The 23,094-nt window shown below is 41.0% G+C and overlaps 1 protein-coding gene across 1 annotated transcript in view; it reads right to left on the reverse strand.

The window, feature by feature from the left end:
• Positions 1-4,465: 4,465 nt before the first annotated feature.
• The window catches only part of LOC126328307 (protein takeout-like), a 66,585-nt gene continuing 47,956 nt past the window's right edge, over positions 4,466-23,094 (reverse strand). The window contains exon 6 of the mRNA XM_049996015.1: positions 4,466-4,698. Coding sequence (XP_049851972.1) covers positions 4,544-4,698 — 155 coding nt within the window. The 3' untranslated portion in view covers positions 4,466-4,543. The remainder of the gene's footprint in view (positions 4,699-23,094) is intronic.

The following is a 23,094-nucleotide window of genomic DNA, read 5'->3' on the forward strand; positions in this document are numbered from 1 at the left end:
GAAGGGTAGTAGGAGTAATCCATCTAACTACAGACCTATATCATTGATGTCGGTTTGCAGTAGGGTTTTGGAGCATATACTGTATTCAAACATTATGAATCACCTTGAAGGGAACGATCTATTGACACGTAATCAGCATGGCTTCAGAAAACATCACTCTTGTGCAACGCAGCTAGCTCTTTATCTGCACAAAGTAATGGCCGCTATCGACAGGGGATCTCAAGTTGATTCCGTATTTCTAGATTTCCGGATAGCTTTTGACACCGTTCTTCACAAGTGACTTCTAATGAAGCTGCGGACCTGTGGGGTATCGTCTCAGTTGTGCGACTGGATTCGTGATTTCCTGTCAGGAAGGTTCAAGTTCGTAGTAATAGACGGCAAATCATCAAGTAAAACTGAAGTGATATCAGGTGTTCCCCAGGGAAGTGTCCTGGGACCTCTGCTGTTCCTGCTCTATATAAATGACCTGGGTGACAATCTCAGCAATTCTCTTAGATTGTTTGCAGATGATGCTGTAATTTACCGTCTAGTAAGGTCATCCGAAGACCATTATCAGTTGCAAAGCGATTTAGAAAAGATTGCTGTATGGTGTGGCAGGTGGCAGTTGACTCTAAATAACGAAAAGTGTGACGTAATCCACATGAGTTCCAAAAGATATCCGTGGGAATTCGATTACTCGATAAATAGTACAGTTCTCAAGGCTGTCAATTCAACTAAGTACCTGGGTGTTAAAATTACGAACAACTTCAGTTGGAAGGACCATATAGATAATATTGTGGGGAAGGCGAGCCAAAGGTTGCGTTTCATTGCCAGTACACTTAGAAGATGCAACAGGTCCACTAAAGAGACAGCTTACACTACGTTCGTTTGTCCTCTGTTAGAATAATGCTGCGTGGTGTGGGATCCTTACCAGGTGGGATTGATGGAGGACATCGAAAGGGTGCAAAAAGGGCAGCTCGTTTTGTATTATCACGTAATAGGGGAGAGAGTGTGGCAGATATGATACGCGAGCTGGGATGGAAGTCATTACAGCAAAGACGTTTTTCGTCGCTGCGAGACCTTTTTACGAAATTTCAGTCACCAACTTTCTCTTCCGAATGCGAAAATATTTTGTTGAGCCCAACCTACATAGGTAGGAATGATCATCAAAATAAAATAAGAGAAATCAGAGCTCGAACAGAAAGGTTTAGGTGTTCGTTTTTCCCGCGCGCTGTTCGGGAGTGGAATAGTAGAGAGATAGTATGATTGTGGTTCGATGAACCCTCTGCCAAGCACTTAAATGTGAATTGCAGAGTAGTCATGTAGATGTAGATGTAGATGAAGATGGGGATAGACAGCAGGGGAGGAGATGGGGAAATGGGTGAGTGCGGGGAGGGGAGGAGAGGTGTAAAGGGGAAGGCCAGGGGCGGCACTTCGGAAAGTAGTAGTGGAAGTGGATGTAGATGACAGTGGACGTGAGAGGGCTCATGGCGAAGGTGGTGACAGATGGACAGCGATGGACATGACAGAAGGACAGTGATGGATGGTGATGAATGGACGAATGGATAGCGATGACCACCGGGCAGCAATGGCGGCAGCAGTGAGCACCAGTGGTGGCAGCAGCAGCGGCGAACACCAGCAGTGGCAGCGCTAGACAACAGGGAGGGGGGGGGGGGGGTGAGGGAGGTTTTTCCATAAACGTTGATTGTACCCTGAGAGTAGCCCAGGCAGGGAAATCTTCTGATTAGGAAGTGAGGGGATCCAACCCTTGAGATGTGTTCATTTCACTTGGCATGCCTCTTTTGTATATCTTGTCTTTGTCTAGTATAGAGAACTTTACACGTTTACTTCATTTTCTCACGTTGAGCATATTTGGTATCACCTTTTCTTGTCCTTTCTCTGAGTATACAATAAGTTTCTTTAACTAGATAATGTTGTTAATTGACTGGTATGGTGTTGTATCATTCTTTTCTAGGAACAGTATGTTGCAGAGTGCAAGGGGCACTCTGACAGTTAAGTTACCCTGATCACTTCTAACCTATGTGGCATTCTGGCACTCATGCCAATAGAAAGCCTGATAACTTACTATGGTCTCTTTTCATTCATTTGGCTTCTTTCAGTATTTTTTTTTTTTTTTTGTCATTTGTGTATTATTCTTTGAACTCTGTAACCTTTTGCTTGTGTATGTCATTACATTTGTACTAAACTTAGCCACAAGAGTGTATAAGAATAATTGTCACTTAACTATTTCCTTTTTAACAGTCTAACTTTGGTTATGTTTTATGTATTGCATTTTATTACTGTAATGTCTTACATAACTGGTAAGCCTACTGTAGACTTTACCAATTGCATTCTTCTTTTTGTTCCATATCACTCAAGTATATAACTACAGAATATGTCTATACCTACAGCTAGTGTCATCTGGCAAACTTGTGACACAAACATTTTGTGGCTACTGTATGGCAGTTTGTCTTGAACAGTAGCGCTGTTAACGAAGTGACTCTTAGTATATAGGATATTTCATTTATGTCTGATGATGCTGCGCTGATTTTGTGTTTATCTTTTGATGATGCCACTATGGCTCCATTATATTATGACTTGTTTTTGAAACAGGTATGTCTCGTCATAGTTAACGCACATAACTTTCACATGTATGTTACTAATACTTTTCATTACAGTGTGTTTTGTTCTTTTAAGCTATAGACAATCTGCTAGTTGTATTTGTGTTTTTTGTATTCTATTGATTGCTGCCTTGTGGGGCATGATATCAATGAGTGGGACCACTTCACTTTCCCAGGGTACTGAAGCTAGTTTTCGAGTTGATGCAGTTAGTTTGAACTTGCATGGTTTTGTGACAACTCAGGATGACCTCATTCGGTAGACTGTCATTTCATTGTTGACGTGTTGTGAGAAACCTATGTTTCATCTCCTGTAACAAGCTGGTCATGAATATGTTGCCATACCATAGTAATGCGAATGCAGCACCCATTCTCATAGTTTTCTGGTCACCTGTGAGCATGCAGGGCATGATCCATGCACAGATTTCGTGGCATGCTACGTGCTGAGTGATACTTACATGCAAAATTGAACGAAACTTTATCTGACATTGTTCGTGGATGTTGCTGATAGTGATTCAAATTTTGTTTCAGCTCATCTGTGATCCTGGATGGTGCCCCTGATCTCTCTTTGTCATGAACATCTTTTCTTCCATTCTTAAATATTATGCACCACTTATGGACACTGGCTGCATTCATTACAGCTTTGATTTAAATGGTAACAAGACTGTGGTGAACGTCAGATAGTACAACTTTTTGTCCTATAGAAAACGAATAAACCTGGCACCTCATTGTCAGGGGGATTTGCAAGCCATAGTCACAGATATCTCTGCAGTTATCATGTCATGAGGTCCAACTTACAACTTCATGCTGCAGCTGTCTGCATCTCACTCAACACTACACACCATGGAGCAGGTGTCACAAGACAAATTTGTGCACTGTATTTGCAAATGTCCTTTAGCTTCTGGATGTCTCTTGTGCAACAAAACTCTAAGTCATGTATACAGACATGAATAATCAGACATGTTCCACGAAGAGAGAACAAATTGAAAATGTATGTCATTAAATATCAGTTATGAAAGATAGGTGACGTATTTTATTGATTAAATGAATTTACCGTTTTTGTTCCAAGCTTACACAAGACTACAAATTAGTCTGCTACTTTGGGAAACCACTTATGATTTTCTGATTATAATATCCAGCCACTATTCACTACTGCTACAAACACAGATTCTCTCTGATCTTACCCATTATATTGGAAATAACATTGGCAGGGCAGTTATGGTATTTACATCATGACTAATTTTAAAATATTCAGTTTCACGATCAGTTTCTTTCTATGTTAATATTTTGATGGTACAACTACCATATGTTTCTGTGGTCCCACAAGGAAATATTTTAATGACCACAGAAAATGATTGGATGTGATCATTCTCTTTTCTCCATAACTTGCCTGTCTTTTTAAATAAACCTGGTAATGGAAAGTCCTTGACAGAATATAAATAGTGAAAGGAGTAGAGGTAACAACTCATCATGCAGTTGTCACACTGAGTAGCTGTTGGCATGAGATAAGAGGGAAAACATTGATAAGCTTCCAGACAACGTCCTTCTTCAGAGATTATAAATAGGGAAAGTTGCTTCTGTAGTAGCTATCTCTGAAAGAAAAAAGTGTTGTGTGCTAGTTAGCTCTGAAAAAGGAGAGTATCTGAAGGCTTAGCAACATTTTCACTCTTGTTTATGTTCTATTAACAATACATTCCTCTACTGTACAGTGTCTTGTTGTTTTTACTTCTTTCATTATATAAATAAAGCCAGTTAGTGATATCAAGCCCAGATTTCAGAACAGAAGGAGTTAATTGTTTTAGATTGTGATGAATGGTTACTTAATGTGCTGGCGGAAAGAATTCCTGAAATAATGAAAAACAAACATATATATTGCTTAGACAGGACAATACTTTTATTGACTGTGATACACAGTGATATACAGGGGCTGTTTTCTTCATATTTCATTATTTTGGGAGCAGGATTTCATCATAGGGTACAACATTGGCAAAGCTGGTTAGGATTCTCTTCACAACTTGTATGATTGTCTCCTCAATGGGAGCACGGATTTCTTGCATCACATCTCTCCAGTTTTCATTGATGAATTTGTTGACAGAATCTCCTAAAAAGGGAAAGTAATAGTATTAACTAACACATCAAATTGGCAGGCTTTTAGGTTGGGAATGAAAGAAACATTCTGGTGCTGCAACTAGATTGCCAAGACAAGAATAAGTGTGAGTGACTTGTCCCATGATCCTCCTCTACTGATCTTTTAACTTGTGTTAGTTATATTTTTTATTTCAAGAGCGTCCCTCTGAGTTTAGTAAGACATTTAGTTATTTGTGTAACAAATTGTTTATCAAATATACTTAATTCATGAAACAATAAATTTTAGACTACTAGCAGATTCCGTAAGCTGTCAAAGATGTTCTTCTATGCAATATCACTAGGATATTGTGGTGTAGCAGCAAGTGTCACAGAATGTTTCAAATTGTGTCTCTTGAATAGGAAACAAAGAGTATCAATAGGAGAGAGCCCTGTTTGAAGCTATCAGTTATCACCCAACTGGGAATTAATTACTTGTGGCGCCCCATAGGGTTCCAACTTAGACCCCTTACTTTTCCTATGTGTGTGTTACTGACTTTTCATCAGTAACATCACTAGATGTTAAGTTTGTTTTGTTTGCGGATGATACCAACTTTGTAATTAATCACAATTCAATTAAAGTTTTAGAAATATTGATTAATGAAATTTCCATGGACATCAAAAACATTTCCTAGTCAATTATTTTGTACTATACTTAATAACAACACACTACAGGCAGTTCAGAAATTGTAAGATGTTTCCTCCCAGTACATGTCTAACCTTTGACAACAAGCAGAAAGAAGGAGTTGACACTCATGGGATTACAATTTCATAACAGATTGATCTTAGAAGAGCACACCACAGAATCGCTGAAACATGTACAAAAAATATGCGACATAAGTATATTTCCAGTCACAGGCATTACAAAAATAAAAAAAGCTAGCGTAATTTGCTTACTTTCAGTCCATAATGTTATGCCGAATAATTTCTTGGGTAGCTCATAAAGCCAAGCTAAAGTTCTCTGAGCCCCAAAGTATTTTATATGAATTATTTGTGGTGTGAACTCAAAAACATCCTCAGAGGCGGGTTCAGGGAACTGGGGGGAAACAGTAAGTAGACCAGAGATGAATTGAGAAATTTTCCAATGATGACATGGGCCACAAATTGCGAAATCCACTGACACAAGCGACTATTTGTGGCCCAGTGTCTAGAAATGAGCATCTTGGAAATGGTGGAGCTGGCTATCTGTTTGCATGCTACTACCATGAGAATCTATGGAAATGGTTGAGCGATAGTGAAGCCAGAAGTAGATGAGATCGTCTTTGTGTTCACAACTTGTCTCTGAAGGTGAAGGTCAGATTCTTCCTTGCTCTGTAAAGCAGGATGTATGGTGATCTGCAACAGGTCTAATGACTGCGTACAATGCTGGTGCAAAAACAAGTGTTTCAGAGTCCACTGTTCAGTGAAAATTGTCGAACGCTGTGCTCTGCACAGACAAACCTTACATATTTCTATGTTGGCCCAATAACTTCATCAATTATGATTGTGGTATGCATGCGATTATCATGATTAGACTATGGATCAATTGAAACATGTGTCCTAGTTGGATAAATAACATTTCATGTTACACAAGTTCAATGAGCGTATCTAGGAGCACTGTCATCCAGAAAACAGATGCTTGAAACATTCAGTGTTTCAGAGACACAGACGAGTAGGGTTAGTGCTGTGCTATGGGAGACATTCACCAGGGCTGCTGTGGGACTTACAGCAGTAATTCAGGGCACCACGAGAGGTATAACTATCTGAACATCATTGTGCACTGCCTGCATCTCTTCATACTTGATATCTTCGCTGAGGTGATAGCATTTTCCAGATAGGTGACAATAACAAGGCCAGAATCATGCTGTAGTCATTTTGGGAGCCCACCATAGAAATCATGTTGACGTCTGGGCCACAAAATTATCCTGTTCTAAACCCAACGGAGCACTTATGGGATGCTATTGGGCGCCAGCTTCAGGCTCACAAATAAACAACTCATAATTTATGGGAACTGCATAACAAGTGCATTGACACATGGTGCTGCATACCTCTGGAAACCTACCAAGGACTTACCAAATATATTTCCTGCATAATTGCTGATGTATTGCTTTCTAAAGGTGTGACAGTATGCTATTAAGCAGGTTTTTGGCTCGTCAATAGCATAGAAAGATGTAAAACCAAGACCCATAATGTCAAAATTAAAAGTGAGGGCAAAGTTATAGAAGACGCTCAACAGGTAGCCAATATATACAATGAATATTATGTGAACATAGTACCAAACCTAATTAAAAGTCTGTGCAATTCAAACAACAAAAAGTACCAACTTGTGAAAAGACAAAGTTTCTGTACCCAGCAACAGAATGTGAAGTTACAAATACTATTAATAAACTATAAAATAAAAGTCTTGTGGTATTGACGGAATTCCAGACAAGGTAATCAAACATAGTTCTACCAGTATAGATACTCACCTATCTGACATTATTAATACATCTTTCAGGACAGGGGTGTTCCCATCAAAACTAAAACTCTCCATAATAAAGCTAATTCACAAAAAGATTAGCATAGCTGACATAAATAATTATAGGCCAGTTTCATTATTGTCAAGTTTCTCTAAAGTAATTGAAAGAGTAATGTATGAAAGGCTAGCCGACTTCCTGAATAAAAATAAAATACTGACTAGTGCTTGAAATAGGTTTAGAAAGAAGAGATCCACAAAAACGGCAGTCTTCCAATTCATGAACATGTTTCTAAATGCCTTGGACAAGAACGAATTAAGCAGTTGGATATTCTTAGATTTATCTAAAGCATTTGATTTAATCAGCCATGACTTATTGCTTATGAAACTAGAATTTTATGGGGCCCGGGAACTTGCCTTCAAATGGTTCAAGTCTTATATCTCTGATAGACAACAGACAGTACAAATATGTCATGAAGGCAAAGAGTATCTTTGAGATTAATAAAAAAGCTATTGCGTCCGCCAGGGTTCTGTGTTAGGCCCTCTGTTGTTCTTTATGTACATAAACAATTTGCCAAACATCTGACAGTTGCAGAAACGGTGATGTTCGCTGATGACACTAGCATTTTTATAAAAGGATACACTGAGGATAATCTACAACAGAGTGTCTCTAGGACAACAAATGAGACAGGAAAATGGTTTAGCTATACTGCTTTGATCATAAAAAAGGGTAAAATGGTATTGATGAATTTCAGTAATATTAAAAGTAAAGCTAGAAGAAGAGTACAAGCTGAGTTAGCAAACTATGTTATTGCACAAGCTCCATACACAAAATTCCTCGGTACATGGGTGGATGAGCACATGAGATGGGAAAAGCATCTATAAGTTTTGAGTAAAAAATTAAGTAAATGTTATGTGCTAAGAATGCTTTGGGAATGTTGCAACTTGAATCACAGCTGTGTGCCTATTATGCTTACATGAACAGTTTCCTTAGATATGGTGTGATCTTCTGGGGAAATACAGGTATGGCAAAACAAGCTTTCAAACTTCAAAAAGGGGCTATTAGAATAATGAAAGTGGTTCCCTGCAGAGTGCCATGCAGGGAAATATTTAAAGATTTCAAAATAATGACTATTCCTAGCTTATACATCTATGAATGTGTATGATTTCTGAAAACTTACCAGGAATTTTCAACATTAAATAATCAGGTTCATAACCATGAAACAAGGAACAGGGATGATTTTCACAGGAAAAGTGTAAACCACCAGCCCGAAATACTTTTTAGTGAATTGCCTTCTACAATAAAGAAAATTAAAGAATTTCATAAATTCAAGGTAGATCTTAAACAATTTTTACTAACACATAGCTTTTATAACATTGAAGAATATCTGAATATGGAAAAGTAATATTATTTGTATATACTGACATAAAACATTTGTATTTATTATCCAAGTTTTTGAAACAAATTAAAGATAAGAAACTATATTGTAATTGACTACACTCATCCAATGCGTATAGTTAACAGATGAATAAAGAGATAGATTGATTGCTTGATCTTTGTGTGTGTGTGTGTGTGTGTGTTCATCTCATACCACACGATTATGCAGTCTCACGTTATACATGTATTTATAAATGCAGCAACACTTATTACCTTCAGGGTAGGAAAGAGCATCATCAAAATTACGAAGAGAATTGAGGGGGTTCAAACAAGGTATGGTGGTACCGGCTTTCAATTTGGACTTTCTGTGAGAGCTTAAATGTTCCTCATCACTCTCATTATGGGTTGATAATCTCAGTACCAGTCATTATTCATCTTTGCCACTAGTGGAATAGTGATGTGACGACTTTTAGTCATGCCAATGCATAATTGTTACTGGTCTCGGAAACAGTTCCACAATGTGATTTAAAGTGGTTGCATCAGTGCCATCACTGTTTTTTGTTTGTTTTCAGGATGTAAACTGTCTGCTATGGTATTTAATTTCCAATGTGTTGATGGTACTAGCTGACCAAAACCGGTAGTCTAAGAACCAAAACTTTTGTGATCAGTAGCGGAAATAAAAGAAATTTATTCTGGTTATCAGGATTTACGTCTACATCTGCATGGATACTCTGTAAGCCACCGTATGGTACGTGGCGGAGGGTACCATGTACCACTACTAGTCATTTCCTTCCGTGTTCCATTCACAAATAGAGCGAGGGAAAAACGACTATGTGCATCCCTATGAGCCCTAATTTCTCGTATCTTATCTTTGTGCTTCTTACGTGCAATGTATGTCAGCGGCAGTAGACTCATTCAGCAGTCAGTTTCAAATGCCGGTTCTATAAATTTTCCCAAAAGTGTTCTTCGTAAAGGACGTTACCTTCCGTCAAGGGTTCCTCATTTGAGTTCCCAAAGCATCTCCGTAACACTTACGTTTCATTCAGATCTACTGGTAACAAGACAGGTAGCTTTCCTCTGAATTGCGTCGATGTCCTCGTTCAATCCGATCTGGTACGGATTCCAAACAGTAGCGCAGTATTCAGGAATAGGTAGCACCAACGTTCTATATGTCGTCTCCTTTACAGATGAACCACACTTTCCTAAAATTTTCCCAGTAAACCGAAGTTGACCATTCGCTTTCCCTACCGCAGTCCTCACACGCTCGTTCCATTTCATATTGCTGTGCATTTTTAAACGATGTGACTGTGTTAAGCAGTACACTACTAATCCTGTATCTGAACAATACAGGTTTTTTTTCCTACTCATCCGCATTAATTTACAGTTACCCACCTTCAGAGTTAGCTGCCATTCACCACACCATCCAGAAATTTTTTCTAAGTCACCTTGTGTCTTCCTACATTCACTCCTTCGACATTTTATCGTACACCACAGCATCATAAGGAAACAACCGCAGATTGTTGCCCACACCGTCCACCACATCATTTATGTATGTAGGGAAAAACAGTGGTCCTATCACACTTCCCTGAGGCATTCCTGACGATACCCTCATCTCTGATGAACAGTGGGCATCGAGGACAACATATTGGGTTCTATTATATTAGAAGTACCAGAGCCACTCAGATATCTGTGAACTTACTCCATATGTTTCTAGCTTCGTTAACAACCCGTAAAGAGGCATCATATCAAATGCTTTGAGGAAATCTAGAAATAAAGTACCTGTCTGTTGCCCTTGATCCATAGTTCGCAGTGTATCATGTGAGAAAAGGGGAAGCTGAGTTTTGCAGGAGCGATGCTTTCTAAAACCATACTGATTCGTGGACATAAGCTTCTGTCTCAAGAAAATTTATTATATTCGAATTGAGAATATGTTCAAGGATTGCGTAGCATACCAAAGTTAGGAATATTGATCTGTAGTTGCGGGTCCGTTCTTTTACCTTTCTTACACACAGGCTTCTCCTGCACTTTTTTCAGTCGCCTGGGACTTTGCAATGGGCGAGAAAACCACGATACACACGCCAGGGTAGGCGAGCGCGCTAACGCACTGCTTCCTCGACTTAGGTAGTGCGCCGGCCCCGGATCGAATCCGCCCGGCGGATTAACGACGCTGGCTGGTGTGCCGGCCAGCCTGGATGTGGTTTTTAGGCGGTTTTCCACATCCCACTAGGTGAATACCGGGCTAATCTCCACGTCCCACCTTTGTTACACGCACCCCAGACATCTGAAACACATTCGCACTATCTCACGATGTACACCAGACGCAGACAGTTGGGGTACACTGATTCCATCCTGGAGGGTTCGGGGTTTCAGCAGGAAAGGCATCTGGCCATCCCTAACACTAACACTGCCAAATCCGTTGTAACCACTCCGACTCTGCGATCGTTGCGGGGCTATGGCGTAAGCGAAAGAAAAGAAATTCACGAGAAATGCAAACTAAGTAAAGGGCCAATGCCGCAGAATACTCTTTGAAAAACAGAATTGGGATTCCACCCGGGCCTTGTGACTTTTTTTTCCTCCTCCAATTATTTCTTTACGTTAGGGATGCTTATTACTGTGTCGTCCATACGGAAATCTGTTCGGTAGTCGAACGACTATTTGTTTGTGCCCTGGACGAACGATTTGTTGAATGTGAAATTTAAGACTACGGCTTTCGTTGTGCTATCTTCAACTGTCACACCAGACTGGTCAACAAGTGACTGAATAGAAGCGATAGACCCGCTTAGCGATTTTACATACGACCAGAATTTTGCGAGGTTCTCTGCCAGATCTGTTGCTATAAGGTATGACGGTGATAGTTGTTGAACGCTTCAAGCATAGATCTTTTCACAGACGCACATATCTCTACTAACCGTTGATTGTCGTCATTTGCATGTTCTCTCTCGAACCGAGAGTGCAACAGTCTCTGCTTTTTCAGTATTTTCTGAATCTCGTTAATAAACCATGGCGGATCTTTCCCGTCCTTAATCCATTTACTAGGCACATAATTCTCCAGATCACGAGTTAAAGTCTGCTTGAACTTCGCTCATAAGTCCTCTACATCAGTATTACTTGAACTAAGTGATTTGCTAACAACTGCTTATCTGCTCTATGTAGGAGAAGCACTCTCATAGTCTTCTTGACTGATTTATTAACTTTGGTAACCATAGTTGCTTTAGTGACATCATGATCGCTAATCCCTGTTTCTATACTGACATTGTCATAAGATCCGGCCTATATGTAGCTACAAGGTCTAAGATATTTCCACTGCGTGTGGGCTGGCGAGCTAGCTTCTCAAGATAGTTTACAGAAAAAGCGTTCAAAAGTCTTTGGCACGACTGTCTGTCAGTACCCCTCGCAATGAATCCACAGACATCCCAGACTATATTCGGTAGGTTAAATTCGCCTCCAACTGGTACTGCATGATCTGCGTATTTGCTCGCCACTGACCGTAGACTTTCTTTGAATGATTCTAGAACTGTCACAGGAGAATCGGATACCGGTAAAAAATTCAACAATTAACTTGGATTCACTAAGACCAGTTACACACGTCCAGATAATTTCAACGTCATACTACAGATAGCCGTACCGTAGGTGCAACCACAACGGAGGGGTATCTGTTGAGAGGCCAGACAAACATGTGGTTCCTGAAGAGGGGCAGCACCGTTTTCAGTAGTTGCAGAGGCAACAGTCTGGATGATTGACTGATCTGGCCTGTAGCACTAACCAAAACGGCCTTGCTGTTTTGGTACTGCGAACGGCTGAAAGCAAGGGGAAACCACAGCCGTAATTTTTCCTGAGGGCATGCAGAAGGCCATGCAGATTTACTGTATGATTAAATGATGATGGCGTCAACTTGGGTAAAATATTCCGGAGGTAAAATAGTTCCCAATTCGGGTCTCCGGGCGGGGACTACCCAAGAGGACATCATTATCAAGAGTAAAAAATAAAAACTTTGATTTTCGCCGATGACATTGTAATTCTGTCATAGACAGCAAAGGACCTAGAAGAGCAGTTGAACGGAATGGAAAGTGTCTTGAAAGGAGGGTATAAGATGAACATCAACAAAAGCAAAACTAGGATAATAGAATGTAGTCGAATTAAGTCCGGTGATGTTGAGGGAATTAGATTAGGAAATGAGACACTTAAAGTAGTAAAGGAGTTTTGCTGTTTGGGGAGCAAAATAACTGACGATGGTCGAAGTAGAGAGGATATAAAATGTAGACTGGCAATGGCAAGGAAAGCGTTTCTGAAGAAGAGAAATTTGTTAACATCGAGTGTTGATTTAAGTGTCAGGAAGTCGTTTCTAAAAGTATTTGTATGGAGTGTAGCCATGTATGGAATTGAAACGTGGACGATAAATAATTTAGACAAGAAGAGAATAGAAGCTTTTGAAATGTGGTGCTACAGAAGAATGCTGAAGATTAGATGGGTAGATCACATAACTAATAAGGAGGTATTGAATAGAATTGGGGAGAAGAGGGGCTTGTGGCACAATTTGACTAGAAGAAGGGATCGGTTAGTTGGACATGTTCTGAGGCATCAAGGAATCACCAGTTCAGTATTGTTAGTATTGGAGGGCAGCGTGGAGGGTAAAAATCGAAGAGGGAGACCAAGAGATGAATACACTAAGCAGATTCAGAAGGATGCAGGCTGCAGTAGGTACTGGGAGATGAAGAAGCTTGCACAGGATAGAGTAGCATGGAGAGCTGCATCCAACCAGTCCCAGGACTGAAGACCACAACAACAACAACGTCAATTCGACCTCAATAAAGACAGTATTTTTGTCGACTGCAAAGAACACACCCCCTCCTATGGCCTCCAAACTGTCTATCCGATATTCGTACCACGAGTCGCTAAATGTCTCACAGTTTTCCACTTCGGGTGTTAGCCAGCTTTCGGTCCCAAGAATAATTTGAGCGCGAGAACTTTCCTGAAGGGAAGTAAATTCGGGACCTTGTTACGAATACTTCGGCAATTTACTGATAAAATTTTGATAGTCGAAGTGTCTTTACTCTGAACGCGGCGTGACTTCTCTTGCTGCATATCGACTGGCGAGTGTTCATCAGAGTACCTCAAACCACGGTCTAATCTTCAATATTTTTTATGAAAATTTTGAAATCTGCGTTATTTGTGGAGAATTTGGACAAAAGGACAAAATGAACTGTGGTGCAGATGCTTGTATTACACAGGGTGTTCATTTTGACTGAAGACCCTGAAATATCTCGAAAACTACACATCGGATAAAAAAAACAAAAAATATAATTCCAATTTGTATACCTTGGAGGAGGACATCTAACGATGCCACAACCGACCCTCTATCCTTTCCCGTGCATCGGTGGTGTTGGTGTGGCGGTGGGACAACTTTGAAACCTTCAATTGGAACACCCGTTTTTTTATTGCAGATTACGATTCTATGGCAAAATGTACATACGTTTTGTCCAACGCAATTTTCTTTTTTCCCCACAGATCGTGCTGTAATCGGAGGAATAGAAATCGGTACACAATCATAATTTACGACATACTACTCGATGGCCCTTCAATATTCAGTGGCACGTGGGATCCCATCTCCAAGCTAGGACTGAGCGAGGTGGCGCAGTGGCTAGCACACTGGACTCGCATTCGGGGGGACGACGGTTCAATCTTGCGTCCGACCATCCCGATTTAGGTTTTCGGTGATTTCCCTAAATCGCTCCAGGCAAATGCCAGGATGGTTCCTTTGAAAGGGCACGGCCGACTTCCTTCCCCGTCCTTGCCTAAACCGATAAGACCGATGACCTCGCAGTTTGGTCTCTTCCCCCAAAACAACCCAACCCAACCCCATCCAAGCTAGGACAGGCTAGTATTTGATAACTTCTAATTGTATTTTCCGACACGTCGAACCGGTAGTACTAGACGCGCCACAATGGCCATACGGCGAACTACGACGTATCACAAAAGGCAGCACATAGCGACCGGAGCACATTTATCGTGCAGACGTAGAACGGATAGCGGCTCTAAACATTACAATACTTGCGCAGTGTTTATTGCCTGCACACCTACCTAACATTTGGAGAACAGACGTGCAAATGGTCGATAACCACAAAAGAAAATTTCAAATGATCCTGATTTAGGAAGAGTGTAGGGGAAACGTCGAAGATGCTGTTGCCTTGTATGCTGAGCGTTTTCCAGCGAAAATACGATCATTTTTATTAAATTTTCTTTACAGATTACTAAATTTCCAAAATCTGTGTAGAAAAAAAAATCGCACAAAGGTAGTTTTTACCGAGGGGTGTGGGAGGGGAGAACCGCTTTGGCAGTGCTGCCAAGGGGACAGGATTAGCGCGGTGCAGCTCTGGTATCGCGTGTATTTGTGCAAGATAGGAAAGACCCATTGTGGTTCGACAGCAATAATAGGAAGCTGCTATGAAAGCAAAGAATGTTTCACTGCAGCTTTAAACGTAACAGCCAGACGTGGTGGCCGAGCCGTTCTAGGCGCTTCAGTCTGGAACCGCGCGACCGCTACGGTCGCAGGTTCGAATCCTGCCTCGAGCATGGATGTGTGTCATGTCCTTAGGTTAGTTAAGTTTAAGTATTTCTAAGTTCTAGGGGACTGATGATGTCAGCCGTTGAGTCCCATAATGCTCAGGGCCATTTGAATCATTTTTAAACGTAGCGAAAGTTTCATAGACAAATAAAACCGAAACAAAGCCAAAATAAACATAAGAAGAGCCTTGTGTGATGCATTCAGTGAACCTCAAAGCAAAATTATATCTACCGATCTGAAAGAAAATACTGAGACCATTTGGTCTATATAGTTATTAAACAAATCAAAGCAGATGTCCAGGCACTCTGTGACCACAAGCGCTGCGATGCAGGAGATGACAGAGTTGTTGTTGTTGTTGTTGTTGTTGTTGTTGTCGTCGTCTTCAGTCCTGAGACTGGTTTGATGCAGCTCTCTATGCTACTCTATCCTGTGCAAGTTTCTTCATCTCCCAGTACTTACTGCAACCTACATCCTTCTGAATATGCTTAGTGTATTCATCTCTTGGTCTCCCTCTACGATTTTTACCCTCCACGCTGCCCTCTAATGCTAAATTTGTGATCCCTTGATGCCTCAGAACATGTTTTACCAACCGATCCCTTCTTCTTGTCAAGTTGTGCCACAAACTCTTCTCCCCAATTCTATTCAATACCTCCTCATTAATTACTTGATCTACCCATCTAATCTTCAGCATTCTTCTGTAGCACCACATTTCAAAAGCTTCTATTCTTGTCTAAACTATTTATCGTCCATGTTTCACTTCCATACATGGCTACACTCCATACAAATACTTTCAGAAACGACTTCCTGACACTTAAACCTATACTCGATGTTAACAAATTTCTCTTCTTCAGAAACGCTTTCCTTGCCATTGCCAGTCTACATTTTATATCCTCCCTACTTCGACCATCATCAGTTGTTTTTCTCCCCAAATAGCAAAACTCCTTTACTACTTTAAGTGTCTCATTTCCTAATCTAACTCCCTCAGCATCACCCGAATTAATTCGACTACGTTCCATGATCCTCGTTTTGCTTTTGTAGATGTTCAGCTTATATCCTCGTTTCAAGACACTGTCCATTACATTCGACTGCTCTTCCAAGTCCTTTGCTGTCTCTGACAGAATTACAATGTCAGAGGGTATATTGAAGTACTAAATTTATTTTCCAAAAACTGTCTCACCAAGGAAAATCATACTACAGTTCCTCCTTTAAATCATTGCAAGAGCATCTAAAAGACATATCGAAATAACTGGCTGCAGGATATAAAATCAACTGAAGTCGGGAAACAGAGGAAATATGATTGTATATATGCAGGTGGAGTACCTATACGATTGTGCATTGAGTTATGCTTACCATACGGGATTAGCCTGGGCAGTCCTGGTTCTTTACTGCAGTGTGGGGTAATGTCGAGTATTGCAGAAATGTCCAGGGTTTGAGAATTTTATGACTGGTGAGAATTTTTTTAAATCTTAGACATTCATGTTCAACATGGTGTTTTTAAACATTCTCTTCCTGGCGTCCCTCGCTCAGCCGACCTTTTCGCAGGCACGGACATCGATGGAGAGTCGTGGCTTTTCACTTACTCATTTGGCAACACAACGGGGGGCAACATGTCCACATTATGGGATCAAAACCATCCGGACACTCCAAAAACATACGTTTTTAATATTAGTTGCATTGTGCTGCCACCTCTGCCAGGTATTCCATATCAGCGACCTCAAAAGTCATTAGACATCATGAGAGGGCAGAATCGGGCGCTCCGCGGAACTCACGGACTTCGACCGTGGTCAGGTGTTTGGGTATCACTTGTGTCATATGTCTATACTCGAGATTCCCACACTCCTAAATATTCCTAGGTCCACTGTTTCCGATATGATAGTGAAGTGGAAATGTCAAGGGAGAGCACAAAAGTGTACAGGCCGACCTCGTCTGTTGACTGACAGAGCGCACGACAGTTGAAGAGGGTCGTAATGTCTAATAGGCTGACATCTATCCAAACCATCACATAGGCATTAAAACTTGGATTTCGTGGTCGATCGGTTGCCCATAAGCCGCACATCGCGCCGGTAAATGCCAAACGACGCCTCGCTTGGTGTAAGGAGCGTAAACATTGGTTGATTGAACAGTGGAAAAACGTTGTGTGGAGTGACGAATCACGATAGACAATGTGGCGATCCGATGGCAGGGTGTGGGAATGGCGAATGCCCAGTTAATGTCTTCTGCCAGCATGTGTAGTGCCAACAGTAAAATTTGGAGGCGGTGATGTTATCGTGTGGTCGTGTTCTTCGTGAAGGGGGCTTGCATCCCTTGTTGTTCAGCGTGGCACTATCGCAGCACAGGCCTACATTGATGTTTTAAGCACTTTCTTGATTCCCACTGTTGAAGAGCAATTCGGTGATGACAGTTGCATCTTTCAACAGAATCGAGCACCTGTTCATTATGCACGGCCCGTGGCGGAGTGGTCACACGACAATAACATCCCTGTAATGGACTAGCCTGCACAGAGTCCTGACCACAATTCTATAGGACAGCTTTGGGATGTTTTGGAACGCCAATTCGTGCCAGGCTCACCGACCGACATGGATACCTCTCCTCAGTGCAGCTCTCCGAGAAGAATGGGCTGCCATTCCCCAAGAAACATTACAGTAACTGACTGAACGTATGCCTGCGACAGTGGAAGCTACCATAAAGGCTAAGGGCGGGCCAACACCATATTGAATTGCGGTATTACCGACGGAGGGCACTACGAACTTGTAAGTCTTTTTCAGCCAGGTGTCCGTGGATATTTGATAACATAGTGTATAACTTGCTATCTGGAAAGAAACCTGTAAGTCGTTTCCCACCAAGTGTCCGGATACTTTTGATCACATAGTGTATGTTATACTCGTGTGTGAAGTAACTTCCACATGTTTTTGATCTTTTTAATCTCTTTTCCTTCTTCGTCTCATTGTTTAGCGATGGGTGAAAGAAAGCGTGTGTTTAATGTTAACCTACAATAGGAATACAAATTTTTGAAATTTTGTAATGATGGTAGCAATGAATGTATTCATTGCACTCTACGTACTTCAGAATTTTCTGTTGCAGAGAAAGGAAAAGGTTGATATTAAAGGTATCTTTTCCAGTTGAGAAATTTTTTTTTCGATTATGAGGAACATTTGGTCTGCAGAAAGGGATAAAGTTTCGGTATCTACGTTAAACATTTGCCAAACGTTAAAATTAATTCAGGGCATTCTTGATGTCAATCTTATGATGTAATTAAAACAAACAATCCACTTATGAAAGACTCATGTCTAGTGAAGTACTCAACTGAATAAATAAAGATTAATGTTTCAGGTTTTATGGTCGCAGTTTCATTTTTTGAAGTGTCAGTTTAAACTTAATGACCCCTCATACTGACCAGTGTAATGCCACGGAAATACACCGACGGCAAAAAAAATCACAGCACCAAGAAAGAGTTGGGTAACATAAACAAAAAATGGTAGGCGTGTTCTACAGCTGAAAGGCGATGTTTTTGAGATTTCGAGCCAGTCGCGTAAGAGTGGATTAGTAGCGCCACTATGAGAATGCAAATCAGGTTTGCTATAAATACAAGCTGTAACTTTCGTGAACGTTAGTTACCTTTTAGAATGTCCGCCCCCATAGCTGAGTGGTCAGCGTGACGGGTTACCGTACTAACAGCCCGGGTTCAATTCCCGGCTGGGTCGGGGATTTTCTCCACTCACTCAGGGACTGGGTGTTGTGTTGTCTTCATCATCATGTAGAACTATGGAACACGTTTTATGTTCGAATATAATTACTTTTCTGGAGACTAGAAATATACTCTGTAGGTATCAGCATTAGTTTCGAAAAAGACGATCGTGTTAAACCCAGCTCGCGGTATTCATCCACGAGACTTAGTGGGCTATAGACGCGGGTTCCCAGGTAGATGCCGTGTATCTTGACTTCTGCAAGGCGTTTGATACAGATGCCCAAAGTCGTTTAATGAACAAAGTAAGAGCATCTGGACTATCAGACCAATTGTGTGATTGGATTGAAGAGCTCCTAGATAACAGAACGCAGCATGTCATTCTCAATGGAGAGAAGTCTTCCGAAGTAAGAGTGATTTCAGGTGTGCCGCAGGGGAGTGTCGTAGGACCGTTGCTATTCACAATATACATAAATGACCTTGTGGATGACATCGGAAGTTCATTGAGGCTTTTTGCGGATGATGGTGTGGTATATCGAGAGGTTGTAACATTGGAAAATTGTACTGAAATGCAGGAGGATCTGCAGCGAATTGACGCATGGTGCAGGGAATGGCAATTGAATCTCAATGTAGACAAGTGTAATGTACTGCGAATACATAGAAAGATAGATCCCTTATCGTTTAGCTACAATATAGCAGGTCAGCAACTGGAAGCAGTTAATTTCATAAATTATCTGGGAGTACGCATTAGGAGTGATTTAAAATGGAATGATATATAAAGTTGATCGTTGGTAAAGCAGATGCCAGACTGAGATTCATTGGAAGAATCCTAAGGAAATGCAATCCGAAAACAAAGGAGGTAGGGGACAGTACGCTTGTTCGCCCACTGCTTGAATACTGCTCAGCAGCGTGGGATCCGTACCAGGTAGGGTTGATAGAAGAGATAGAGAAGATCCAACGGAGATCAGCGCGCTTCGTAACAGGATCATTTAGTAATCGCCAAAGCGTTACGGAGATGATACAAATGTTGCGATCAAAGAATCTCTTCATTAACTCCGTCGTCTATCGTAACAGCTGACAAGATTTGACAGATCTGGATTTCCTGTTTAAAGCGGGCAGACGACTTAACCGATCAGGTCGTCAGAGCACGCTCCCAGGATCAATTAATAGTTCAGTGCCACTGTAGTCTGTCTCATATTACTTCCGAACATCACAACCAGAAGTCCTCCTAGGTGGTACGTGGGAACAACACCGCTGATAGAACGGATCTCGTGAAGGGAGAGCTCTGTGTCACGAACCCTGGAACGTTAGTAGCCATAGAGACACTGAATCAATAATTAGATCGCTAATATAATGACCGTACCGTGGTATTATGCACCTATCGAATTATACTGATAGCTAAACACCAGTGAGAAGGGTCAGGCCGGAGGTGTTGACTAGTTAAATGAATGTTCGCAACAACAATCTCAGTTCGACACTAATATTCAGTTGTCACATTCCAAATTACGTCTGCCCCATAGCGGAAAAGAAGATGGCTTTGGAAGTCGAAGAAGCATAATGTGCCATATCCAAATTTTAAATGGCGTTACACATACGAAAAAAATTAGCTCGTTTCAGCCAAGTCTCTGACTCTCGGCAAAATATGCACTGAGAGACTATAATAAAATAAGAAATGAGGGTACACCATACTGTTTACTTTTGTTAGAATTACTTTCTCTGCCTTTTCTCTTATAAAAATGTTTTTTGCTTTCTTTTGCGATTTGTTACGGATTCATTTTTGACATAGTGACGAATAAACCTGTATTGTTGCAATGTAAACCTGGATCTAACAAAACTAGAGTGAGAGCATCAAATATATTCTTGAAGTAATGTAGGCAAGTCCAAAAATTAATCTTAATTCACTTTCCTATTGCCTTCTGCGCAACGATGTCGTGTGCGTTACACTGCTCAGAAAATCGTAGGACTTCTTGCCAGTATGGACGCCAACCCGAAAGTGGAATTTAATTTTTTTAAAATCTTTCACATGTCGCCTTCTGGCTCTTTGATAATAAATGAAACTAATGTAGTAGCAGAGATAGATATAGTCAGGCGAAGAGACTAATCGATAGCGAAACATGAAAAACTACAAACATTATTTTCTTGCGGCTCTGCAGCCGAATCATACAGTCATCTTGATACTATGTTTCAGCTGAGGTAGGTGTAATATGACAAACTCCAGTTTCCCTATGTCAGGTGTGGACATTTTACAAACGAGACGCTCAGTAGCTCGGTACGGACTTTTGTTGAAGTTTCGAGAACATACCTTCACCGAAGAGTCAAGCAGTATATCTCGCGAAGAGACCAAGAGGATAAAATCAGAGAGATTAGAGCCCACACAGAAGCATAGCGACAATCCTTCTTTCCACGAACAATACGAGACTGGAATAGAAGGGAGAACCGATAGAGGTACTCAAGGTACCTCACCGTCGGGTGGCTTGCGGAGTATGGATGTAGATCTAGTAGATCTGTAGATCTAGAATGTAGCTACTGTACATGACTGCATTGGTCAGGAGGATGTAAAGTAGCAAGAAGACGGGACTCGTGACGGCCACGTGGCACTATCGAGAGGAAAGACCATCGTCTTCGGTGTATGGCTCTGGCGCATCGTACTCCATCTGCGGCCGCGATTTGAGCAGCAGTTGGTACCAAAGTGACACAACGGACGGTTACAGATCGGTTACATGGTGGGCAGCTCCGAGCCAGGCGCCTTGTAGCGTGCATGCCATTGACCCCCCAAGAGAAAGACATTTGCGACTTCAATGGCGTCATGCGAGAGTTCACTCGAGGGCAGGGTGGAAGTCAGTTGCGTTTTCTAACGAGAGCTGGCCCTGCCTCGGTGCCAGTGATGGGAGTGTGTTGTCTCACAACCAGGTTTCATCTCTCGGAATTGTTAGAGAAGCATCTGACCGGTCCCTACTGGAGAATGAACGTCGACTTTCAGATGGCTGTTGTACTGTGACTCAGACCTGGAGCCTGTTTTCCTTTGTGCCGGTTTCAACAGATCGATTTACCGCTGGTACAAATACGTAGATGACCATGGTGACATTGGGAAAAGTAATAAGTACCAGTGTTGTGTGTGTCTTTGGTATCTCGAACAAAACCTTACATTCAGAACCGCTCTCGTATTTTCTGAGTAAAGCGCAATGGTGATACTGGAGGAAAACGGCTGTTTCAATTTGCTTATCCTAGCTTCAGAAGTCTACGCACGGATTAATTTTTGTCATACGTAATGCCATTTTCGAATTTTTGAGGGTAATATAATTTCGAGAACAATTTTTAAAATTATTACCTGTTGAGTGTTTATGGGGTATACTGTATCGACATCCTCTACACAACGCCTGACGAAAAAGACAATAAATAAAAAAATTGAATGAAAAAGACGAGGCTGTTCACATGACTAAAAAGAATATGTTGTATTAAGACGGAATTTTCTCTGCGTGTTTATTGTTTACTTTAGTTAAATTTTTTCCGTTATCTGAAATTCGTATATTTTATACATTGTACTTGTATATATTTTGTAATTTAAGAACTGTGCCTATTGAAATCCATATACAACCAGAGGAACAGGGAGTAGTGGAGTCGATAGAGAAATATGGCGTTTGCTGGTTTGGTCGGTGGCACGATGCGCGAGAGGTCCAAAAAGTTACACGAAATGATACTAAGAACTAATTATTTGTGTAGAATGATGTTTAAAGTCGAGATCGGTAAAATCAGGGCAAGAGAAATGGCATTCTGCTAAATTGTTTGGTGACGTGATGCCTGAGAGACATTTGTAAAAGACACAAAAAGTTTATCATTCTTGTGGAAAGCAGTTTAAGATGACTTCAGACTGTTGGATTTTGAAGGGCTAAGTATAAGAGGAATTGCTAAAGAACATGTTTATTCGCCGTGCTCTAATTAAATAAGAAAGAACATTGTCAATAAAAATTTTCTGGGTTTTTGACCGCATTTTCAATACGTATAACTATATATTGACAATACGATCAAAAACCCAGAAAAATTTTATTGACTGTGACAATGGCCGCAGAAGCCTACGTTTATAAGAAAGAACGTTATTGGATGGGTCATTTATACAAACAATATTGTGAATGGAAGAATAAGAGCGTGTGGTTAAATTATAGGAGAACATACTTGCACATCGGATTTAGTAAGCGATCGATCGATCATGTGTTCAGTTACGAATGAAACCGGTGTCCGGGAGCTATTAATATACATCCTGTCACAAAACGTTCGATGGATGTTTGATTCCTGGGAACTACTATATTACAGCAATGCATC

The sequence above is a fragment of the Schistocerca gregaria genome, chromosome 2 (genome assembly GCF_023897955.1).
Source record: "Schistocerca gregaria isolate iqSchGreg1 chromosome 2, iqSchGreg1.2, whole genome shotgun sequence".
Classification (NCBI taxonomy): domain Eukaryota; kingdom Metazoa; phylum Arthropoda; class Insecta; order Orthoptera; family Acrididae; genus Schistocerca; species Schistocerca gregaria.